The 11256-nt window shown below is 38.6% G+C and overlaps 1 protein-coding gene across 1 annotated transcript in view; it reads right to left on the minus strand.

Moving 5' to 3' along the window:
• The window catches only part of Pkhd1 (PKHD1, fibrocystin/polyductin), a 430053-nt gene that overhangs the window by 109252 nt on the left and 309545 nt on the right, over positions 1-11256 (minus strand). The window contains exons 55-56 of the mRNA XM_005369574.2: positions 6666-6820; positions 4665-4817 (exon numbers count right to left, since the gene is read on the minus strand). Coding sequence (XP_005369631.2) covers positions 4665-4817; positions 6666-6820 — 308 coding nt within the window. The remainder of the gene's footprint in view (positions 1-4664; positions 4818-6665; positions 6821-11256) is intronic.

Here is an 11256-nt window from a genome sequence, read left to right on the forward strand (position 1 = left end):
TTGTTGTTGCTGGGATTTAAGATGGTTTGGTTCAGTTTGGTTTTTGAGGCAATACCCAAGATAAACCATGAAGTTACTTCTTCAATAAACCTAGAGGAAACTAGGCATGTGAAATGTCAATGTTACTATGTTTCAGTACTTTTACTTCAAGCTCAAAGATAGACCAGCCTTAACACTTTCAGTTCTCCACTTCCATTTCAGAGATAGGAAATTTAAAGCCTTGCAAATCAGTTGCTGTAAAGAAGTCTGTCCCTGTAAGAAGGGGACAGTGAAAAACTATGTGCATTTCCTATAACTGGTAAAAGAACTTCAATAATTAATCCTCCTGGTTGGCAATGACCGAGAAGCTTTTGGTAGATGGTATAGAAATAGTGTTAAATGTTGTTGTATAATAGTAACCTGTGAGCCAAACTTCTGCCATCTTCAGCAGTTCTGCTGGCCCCACTCACAAAAGATCATCACCACTAGGTCTGTTGACTATTTACTTTCCTTCATAGAGGAAATTAGAGAGAGTCATAGGACCTTACCTGGGAATCCAGCCACCCCTGCTCACAAGTTGTATGCAATCATACCTAATTGCATATGGTCTTTGGGAAGGAGCTAGAGGATATTGGGAGAGGGGATGGCAGAGGTATTATATCTATAGACATGGAAAAACAATCATCCTTGCTGGCCACCCATACTCCTGCCCAGAGCCCTTGCATATTTTTCTACAAGTAAGCCTAATAAACTCACAAGAGCCCCCGAGTGAACTTTGGTGCAGTCACATTTCAGTTTATTTTGTGATGAAAGAGGAGAGGGGTAGATGTTGTTCACATCTTCCCAAGGAAAGGACTTTAGTACGAAACATTAAAATGCTAGATGTCTCTTGATATTCTTTGCCAATAGCACACAACTGGAAGGTATGCTGTACCTGTCCTATTCATAGAACTTTGAAATGAACAACACCAAATGGAAATACAAGTTCGCATGTTAACAGCCTGTTTCTTATTATGCATGGCAATTTTATGCTCTCATTAGCATATCCTGTGAGCAATATTTCAATATCTTATTTCAATATGTTTGTGATTCACAGTTTTACACTGCTCGGCATTGTTTTGTTTGCATGTACAGATCCCCTCCTTTCTCTCTTTCATATTCCCATGCAATCTTTTTTCCTAAATATAACCTTCTCAGTCTATATATTATTACCCATTTGTACATTCCCAAGACTGGCCATTATATTGGAGAACCAGTTGGTTTGCTCTTCCCTAAGGGAGGCTGTTTCTCCAGCTTTTAGAATTTCATAATTGTCTGCCGTTCGTTGTGCAGGTGCCATGGTCCTCCCTTGCTTTACCGTGGCATGTTTTTTTTTTTTATTGTCATCCTTATTCCGCTCATGTTTAGACAGTCTCACAGCAAACTTTTGGGTCCACTGGCTATTACACTCTTTCCCCCACCCCTCGTCTGCAATGACATGGGTTGTTTTAAAAAGCAAGGATTCTTTCTTAATGTAGTATGAGAACCTGAACTGTATACTGGACAGAAATTGATGGAGGAAGGTCATTGGTTGATTAAATAAAGAAGCTGCTTGCCCTGATAGGTTAGAACATGGGTGGGAGGAGCAGAACGCTGAGAGGAAGAGGAAGTGAGCTCAGAGACTCAACAGCTCTCCTCTCAGGGGCAGACGCCTCGGAGAGACGAGATGCTCCACTCTTGCAGGCAGAGGCGAGAGCTCTGCTCTCTGAGGCACACACGATGAAGCTCCGACCCAGGATGGACGTAGGCTAGAATCTTCCTGGTAAACGCACCTTGGGGTGCGACACACATGATTGGAAATGGGTTAGTCCAGGAGCGAGAGTTAGCCAAGAAAAGGGCTAAAGCTAAAGAGTCAAGCAGTGTTTAAATGAATACAGTTTGTGTGTTGTTATTTCGGGCATAAGCTAGCCGGGCAGGCGGCTGGGGTGCTGGGGAGCAGCCCCACCACTCATATTACTACAAGAAATGGATCATTAACAGGAAAAAATTTCCACTATGGAAAATCCAGAACTGTTCAGTCCTGAGAAGCATTTCATATGATCTCTCTCTCTCTCTCTCTCTCTCTCTCTCTCTCTCTCTCTCTCCCTCTCGGTGGTAAAAGCTATAGGTTAGCAACTACAGAGATGTAGGATTCCCTCAGGCTTTGCCCTCAACTGTAAGATTTGTCTTTCTGACCTATTATGGTGAACTGGTTTTCATTAGCTTGGTTTCTATGATGCTCTTCCTTCCTGATGTCCCAACTACAATCATTTCTACAAGACCACACTCCAGATTTTGTCTCTGTCTTCTAGAGCAAGATTGTCCAACTTAAACCCCATGTTACCTCGAGCCAGACATTTCTTTTTTATATGTTGCTTGCCCTGTGCATTTGGCAACTATCCATTGAGTTTCAGAAAATCCCCCAATAAATACCACCAAATGCTGGTAATTTTCCTCCTAGTGAGCACACTCACCTCTAGTAAGAACACAGAGAGACAGAGCTTATGAAAAGTGTTTTTTCTACTCACTATTATAAACTTCTGATTTAAAATAAAAATATTCCAAAAATAATAAATGGATGATTCCAAGAATCATCCCATGCTGATTATACTAGGTTAGAAGAGTTCTTTCCAAGCCATCTCTGAATGTTTATTATACATAAGTACAAAATTACTTTCTTCTCTTTAAAAACATAGATATTGTTGTATTAAGTCTTTGAGAATTTCATAAATACGTACAATGTAATTTGAACCCAGTTAGTCAAATTAGTGCTACTCATAAAGTCCTGGGTAAGGGAACTTACACTGGAATGTACTCAACCTACTAGGCACACCATTAAAGACAAGAGACTCTCTCTTACCAAGAAGCCATCATTTGTCAATGGCTGTTCAGTTTGGGAGAAGAGGTTCATACAGTAATAGTGACTGGCTTGATCTTGTATATGTTTTACACAGGCAACTACAGCTTCTGGGAATTATTGAGTATGGTGGTCTTATCATGCCTTAAAGATATGGTTTTGATCTAATTTTCCTCAACCTCTAACCCTTTTAGTTTTTCTACTCCTTTCTCTGTCCCTGAATATTGGAGTGATGAGGGTTGTGGTGGCTTGAAAGAAAACAACCCCCCCCAAAGATAGTGGCACTAATGGGAAGTGTGATCTTATTGGAGTAGGTGTGGTCTTGTTGGAAGAAGTGTGTTACTGTGGAGGCAGACTTTGAGGTCTCATATATGCTCAAGCCACGCCTGGTGAGACAGTTCACTTCCTGTTGCCTGAAAGATATAGAACTCTCAGCTACCTTTCCAGCACCATGTCTGCCTGCTTGCTACCATGTTTCATCATGATGATAATGGACTGAACCTCTGAAATGTAAGCAAACCACCACAATTACATGTTTTCCTATTTAAGAACTGCCGTGGTCATGGTGTCTCTTCACAGCAATAGGAACCATAACTAAGACAGGGGGTGATATTGATCTACCACTTTTGGCTGAACACTTCCCAGATACTACCCTACACAGTTTAGTGTTTCTATTTTAATTGCACAAAGAACCATCTGTGATTATGTTTAAGAGGTGTACAAATGAATAATAGACACCTATAACTTCCATCTTAGAGTAGAAATATCAGCCCCCACAAAAGAGAGGAGATTTTTAGCTGTGTGGGAACTTTCTTCTGTCTCCTCTCCTTTATTATATTGTGCTCATCACTTGCCTTGCATCCTCATTTTATCTTGTAGAAGAAAAATCTCATAGAAAAAATAAATTATTTCCTTTAATTATAGAAACCATAGCATAGAAGAATCATTTTTAGATTTATCCAGACATTTTCTAATAACAAAGATTTTTAAAAAGAAAGAACAAACAAACAAATATCCTTTAGGGAATAGTAGAAGAAAATCTACATTTTTAGGTAAAAGAAAATAGAATTAATCTGCAGTGGATGTGTGCTCCAAGAAATAACCGAGTAAATTCCTAAGAATCAAAGGAAGTATTTTTATAAATAAGTTCAGATCATGATGGACAGACATACAGTGGTTTCCAAAGATGGAGCAATCCTGACAACATCTATCAAACTATTTGATCAGGAAGAGATTTGCAAGACTATAGCCAGAACATTTAATAAATAAGGGCATCAATTTTGCAAGATTCTAAAAGAGGTGAAGCAGAAATTTCAAAGTAAAAGATTTCATTGATCTTTTAAAATGACTGAACTGATCTTTAAAACACTTTTAAGATGTGGAAATTATTCGTATTGAAATTGCAGCCACTTGTTTGTAGCATGACTCATGTCTAACACTAGATATTACATACTACTGGGAAAATGTAAGAGAAAATTAGGAAAGTGACAAAATTCAAACAGTCATGAAGTCATCTGTCATTTCAAAGCAGAGGGAAATTCCCATCTGCCGAAGGTGTTTTCCTTGAGGTTAAAAGGCACATATGCGCTCATCTCTAGGATGTTATTTAACTTCACACTGCTAATTTAGTGAAGACTAGGGCTGAAAATTCATAGCTTCCTGGAGCACAAAGAAGCCACCTAATTCGATCATTTTGCATTACAAATGAAAATTCTCCCAGATGAAGTTTCTGAGAGCCCCAGATGAGTGGTTCAGAATTCTTAGTAGCTAAACGGTAATGCTACGAGATTGAAAATTTCATTTCACTTACCAGAGAACTCTTCTCTGCTAGACTTCCGGAAGGACCCCACCAGGAGTCTCCCTCTACAGGATGAGTCAGGTTGAATTTTAATGTTCCTAGTCAACAGTCCAACCTCAGCAGCCAATGGAATGCGCTGACCATCCTCCATGATATGGGCACTTCCTGGAGAAGCAGGGGTCAGAGGCAAACAACTTTTAGCTGGCTGCCTTGGAAACCACCAGCTGGGGACCCTACTGTACCTCACAAATGAAATTTCCTATTGCTGTTAGAAGTCCTCCCCAACATGAAAGCCAGCCTTTCCTCAGGCACACTCCACAGATGTCAGTCAAGAAATGAAAAACCTGTTCACTTGTCCCTCTTTGGGATCAAAGAGAATGTGTGAGCAATAATTCATTTCTTCTCAGTATCTCTGGGTACTAGGGCAGGCCACTTGCTCACAGATTTGTCTAGTTAGTAGAGGCCACACGGTCCTTCCTTTTTTGCATCAGTGTGAGGCTGTAGCATTTGACTACACTTCCATCATAAGAGTAAAGAATGCCAGGTCAGATGAGGCAGTGGGAGAGAGTAAACATTAATGTCAGAGAATGAAGGGCATAGAAGGCATGGTGCTAAGCTCAGTAACCTCCTCTCCTGATGAGCTTCTGCTGTCAGCAACCTGGCCCATCTACTTGAGCAGGAAGTAAGGAGGAGCTTTGTTTCCCTATTTCCACTAACATTTTATGGTGACTCCAGTTTCCCAGGGTTAATAAAGATGTCTCTTTTCCATGCTATGCTGTTAAAATAGAAAATCAAGCTGGACATAGTGAAACATGCCTATAGTACTAGCTAACTGGAGGCTGAGGCAGGAGAATGTCTAGAGCTCAGAAATTCAAGACCAGCCCAAGTAACATAGAAAAATCCCGCTTCGACAACAATAGTAAGTGGAAGAGGAAATGTTAACCCTGATACAATAACGTACAAAGACTTTAGACAGTCTTGGTGAACATTTACACTCCCCTTAGATCTGATAAAAATTCACTGATGCTTATTTTTCATGTTTCATTAATTATCACTCCTGAGTTAAACTTCTTTCATGCATGACAGGAGGGTAGTTTTCTTTGATGACTATTATTTCTATAACAAACTTACTTCCTGTTTTTACAAGAAGGTATCTGAGTTTTTTTGTTTCTTCTGTTTGTTTCCTTTTTTCTTGATCATCTTACTAGACAATATATAAAATGTATTTTGTGTCAAGAAAAACACATTTCTATATAAAGTAAAGTGACTTTTTTATACTATCCATTGTATTCCAAGGGACCCAGGATTCAATGAAATGAAATGAACTGGATACTTAGTGTCAAAGAGTTTTTTTTCTGACTTAGTCAAAAACTATCTGATTTTTAAATACACTTCAACTCTCCTCTTAGACTTGTCATTATGAGCAATTAAATGTCTGTTTTATCTAAACATTATTTTGAAAGTAAACAATATGTCAAATATGATAGTGCACAGCTTTAATCCCAGCACCAGGGATGCAGAGGCAGATGGATCTCTTTGAGCTTTAGGCCATCCTGGTCCATATAGCAAGTTCTAAGACAGCCAGGACAATATAATGAGACCTTGTCTCAAGATATAAATAAAATAAAAAAAATAGTAAACCAGGTACAAAGGTATGGGGCATGTATGTTTATAATTTCAGCACTGGAGCACTAACAAAAGAGAATGAGTTTGAGTAGTAAGCTTGTACTACTTAAACATACCCTGTCTCAAACAAACAAAAAACATTAAAAGGCAGAAGGAAGCAAGGAAAGAAGGAGGAGAGAAGAGGGAAGGAGAAGAGAGAGGATATGAAAAGAAGGGAGGAAAAGAGGGGAAGAAAATTGAGAAAAGTTTCTAAGATAAGTGCAGGGCAGTAATCAGGAAACCTCCTTCCACTCTTAATATTAAACAAGTACACTATGGCTGGGCAGGCTGTCAAGCCGATCCTTCATGGCCCACCCATTTCCTTTAACCAATAAAGCAAAGCCTTACCAATGTGTCGGTGTCTAAGACGTTCATAGATACTGATGTGATGGCCCTTGACTTCCTTGACTGTGAGGACCTCTGCCTCATGAGGCTCATAAGAAGAAGAGCTGAGGACGATTTTGTCGTGGGGTTGCCAATTCACTTCATCGTCTACTATAATTCTATAAACTCAGAAAGCAGGTGTCAGATATACTAATAAAACAACAGCGATCAAAAAGTAATCCAAGAAAAAGTAAAACATACAAAATAAATAAAAATAAGCAAATCTCACTATGGAAACTAAAAGGGGAAGCAAAATAAAACGCAAGAAAAAAGCTTGGTTGAACATTGACTCCTGTGCATGGAGAAAATCCTGGGTTAATAAAGTCCTTGTTTTGAAAGTATGAAGACCTTAATTTGGTCCCCAGAAACCACATTTTACAAAGCCAGGCATGGTGGTTTTTTCCTGTATTCCCAGTAACGTGGCGGAGATTAGTAACCATACCTTCATGTGTTTGGGATAAGAGCCAACTCCCTTCTTGACAATGAAACAATTTGAGTAATAAAGATACTTTTTCATGTCTTCTGAAGGTAAATTATTCTTTTCTGGCAATATATACAAAAATCCTAATACTGTCCTGATCATACAGATACTGCTATGAGTCGTTAGAATTCTAGTTCCATCTGTGCAACCTCAAAAAGCTGTTTGGTTTTTCAAGCTTTGTATCATCAGTGATGCAGTTGGATGTTCCTTTCTCACCCTGCCATCCAAATTGCATTGTGTGGAATAGTGGGTGTCTATTACTCTGGTGCGCTATTCTAAGCATTGTGATTTTAACTCTATAAGTCAGTGGGAGTTTTGTAGATGCATTTCCTTAGACTCACATTAAATTCATTTTCTCTGTGACCTGTCATGGATGTGTGGCTTTTTCTTAGTGAATAGGACTGAAGGAGAGAAGAAAAGAAGGAAGGAAGGAAGGAAGGAAGGAAGGAAGGAAGGAAGGAAAAAAGGAAGGAAAAAAGGAAGGAAAAAAGGAAGGAAAAAAGGAAGGAAAAAGAAACTTTGACAATGAAGATTAAATAGTAACTCAAGGGTGGATAATTGATGGAGGAAGGTCATTGGTTAATTAAATAAAGAAGCTGCTTGCCCTGATAGGTTAAAACATAGGTGGGAGGAGAAAACAGAACAGAATGCTGGGAGGAAGAGGAAGTGAGGTCAGACTCGACAGCTCTCCTCTCAGGGGCAGAGGCCTCAGAGAGACACGATGCTCCACTCTTGTGGGCAGAGGCGAGATCTCTGCTCTCTGAGGCACACGCAATGAAGCTCCGACCCAGGATGGACGTAGGCTAGAATCTCCCTGGTAAGCCACCTTGTGGGCTACAGCAGATTATTAGAGATGGGCTAGTCCAGGTGTGAGAGTTAGCCTAAAAGAGGCTAGATAGAAATGGGCCAAGCAGTGCTTAAAAGAATACAGTGTCCGAGAAATTATTTCGGGTAAAGCTAGCCGTGATAGCTGCCGGGTGGCGGGAAGCAGCCCACTGCTCATATTACTACATATAATCAAATGGAGTCAAAGACTAGATTAGATGAAGTAAGATTCCTGACCCAGTCCAGAGATATTTTGACTAAATAGCATCACCTTGCCAGGGTCTTCCCTAGCTGTTAATGAGTAATGGGGGAGAAGCAGTAGTTACACATTTCAGTTATATTATTGCAAGCCCTCAAATAATAATAAAACTATGGAAGCAAAAGTCAAGGAAATACCATATAGTCATCTAAAAATTCAATGTTTGGCATAACTGAATTACCAAGAACTTTCTTCCTAATGTCTTGAATTTTTAAAAGAAACTATCAAATAATATGCCTCATTTTTAAAGTAAAAATAATACATACACAAAATGGAAGACAAAGAATGTCTCTTAAAATATTAACCTATAATTTTTTTACTTAGAAATGTATTTTCTTACTTAATGAATAGCACACTATGCTAACAGCTTCGGATGTAGCATAGTAGCAGTGTCTGCCACACAGATCCAAGGTCTAGGGTTTAATACCATGAAAAGGGAATGGGGAGAAGAGGATAAAGGAAGGGGGGCGGAGACAAGATAAGGGGTGAGGTGCACAAGAAGATGGGTCAGAAAAACAACTGTTAGTTCAAACCACAACACAGGCAACCCGTAATAGAATAGACAGTAACACGGTTTTCTAATCATGATCTAGATCACCTAGAGAGTCTTCTCATAAGTATTTACAGTTATTGAATGAAGTTCTTCAGATAATAGACAATCATAATAGTCAATAAAGTTCCTCATAACCGAGACATGCCTCAGCTCAAATGGAGCTTAGGATGGCTTTAGAGCACTGTAGAGAAGTAAATTGATACCTTCATACATTTGTCAAAATCCACAGGATACTCAATATCAAGAGAACCCAAATGTAACTTATGGGAAAAGATAAGTCCTCCTTTGCAAGTGGCCTTTCCTGAGCCTTCTACTCTGATCAAATGTGTCTGCTTCCTCTCCTGCAGACAATTCATTTTAAAGGATACTGACTTGCATTACTGTGCTTCAAGAAGTCTTCTCGAAGGAAGACCAAGTCCTTAATCATCAAACTTCTGATATACCAAACTTTAGACCCCAGACTGGTGTCCTGCCTTCTCTTCTTTGATAGTATTTGTCACTAATTAATGGAAACACGAATATGGTGTAATTTATTAGTCCAAGCATTACCCTATACTAAAAATGAATGAGATTAACCTGGTCTAACAACTAGTCAAAGGGGGAGTAATGCCCCCTCAGATTGGGAAGCTAGATAAAACTCAGTGACTCTGTGAATGCACATAGTCTACAGCCGTGGGGAAAACTGTTCTTAAGGAGAAAGATGAGGTCAAATTAGAGAAGTACAAAAATTTAGAAACTGGAGGGAGAGGCTCGATTGGCCCCAATCCAAAATGAATCAAGAAATGTTCATTTTCTTTCCCTAACAGAAGTTTGACTGCCTATAAGCGTCCCTGTCAGATTTTGTGCTAGAAATTGAGCTATAATTCCCATTCATTAATGCATTTGATTTGTATAATTATTATATTAGCTAGGCACTATTACTCTCATAATTACAGGAAAAGAAACTATTACTCAAGAGGGCAATTTAGCAAAGTTATACATTTAGTAAATCACAAGCGAATCTCACTGTTGAAGCCTTCTCATTACAGAGTACTTTTCTTCCTTCTAAAGTTGAGTGTTTAACCTCCATGGAAGAGTTGTCCATTTGAGGCTAGGACACAGTGCTTCACTAGATCCTAAGAATTCCTTTTAGAAGCTGTACACAGGATCACTAATTGCTAGTAAGTGGGAAAAGGGACACTGACTCTATGTTCTAATACATAATCATAATTATGGTAATAACAAATTTTGAATAGTATGTAAAAAACTGATTAAAATCTAACTTGAGGGGGAAATGCTGAGATATTAGAAAATATACAGTTGAGCTAACATGCTCTAAGTTCTAGAAAAGACACAAGCAGATACGAGCTGGATGTTTTTGCTGTGCTCTTCCTACATGCTACAGATTACACTAAATATTTCCTCTCCCCAATGTAGTGAAGTTTAAATAGCTTACCCATCATTCATTAAGAACCACACCAATGTTTTATGACTATACAAGATGTTACCATTAGAGAATATCAAGCCATGGGTCTATGGAAGCATTACTATTTATCAACTTGTTATGTCTTAAATTATTTTTAGTATTTTTAAAAATAAAAATCATTGGGAGGAGGTGGAAACTTGTTTTTTTTTCCTTTTCTCAACAAAAAAAAATAAATAAATAAAAATCATATGTTTTATGATTCCCTAAAATTTTAAACCCTAAAATCATGTCCTAGTGGTTGTTCTGATTAAGCAATTGAGTGCAAAATTAAGAAAAAAATGGTTGAATCTCCCGAGATAAGTAGGATGGTGTGCAATGATATACAATATCTAATATTCTTATTTGATTGTCTAAGTTTGAAATACTAGAGTTGTTACACAAAGTCTTGCGTGCAGTGCTTAGAAGAGAGGAAAGAAAGATATTCTAAACACAAGATATCTCAAAAGCACATCACTAATGTGATAAAAGAACCAACAGAGCAGATACTAGCAGTGGTGGTGTTCAAATTAAAGATCTGGGTCCTGGGGAAACAGTAACATAATAAATGGTTATTTGTTCTTCAGTGAGTAATTTCTTTATAGATGACAGCCTGTATTCATAAGCCACTCAAAACAATTTGAACCTGTTAAAACATCTGTTAGAAAAAAGAGCAAGATAACACATGATGCAAGGATAAGAAGAAAGAGGGATCCATTGTGTACCACTGGTAGAAATTTAAATCAGCATAGCTGTTATAGGAAATAAGATGCAGCAGTCAGATATATGTCTCTGCCATTAATAACAGAGTCCAGACTCAAGGTGATAAGCCAGCTGTCTTGTGCACACCTGTGACATCCAGCTCCAAGAGAAGCTAAAACAGAATTATTGCTGGGACTTCATGGATTCTAGAGCCTCTGGTTCATGGAACCTGATTTAAGGTGGAGAGTGACAGAGGAGGACCTCAATCACCATCCTCTGGATCCTAAGTTCAAA

Source organism: Microtus ochrogaster, unplaced genomic scaffold (assembly GCF_000317375.1).
Source record: "Microtus ochrogaster isolate Prairie Vole_2 unplaced genomic scaffold, MicOch1.0 UNK52, whole genome shotgun sequence".
Lineage (NCBI taxonomy): Eukaryota > Metazoa > Chordata > Mammalia > Rodentia > Cricetidae > Microtus > Microtus ochrogaster.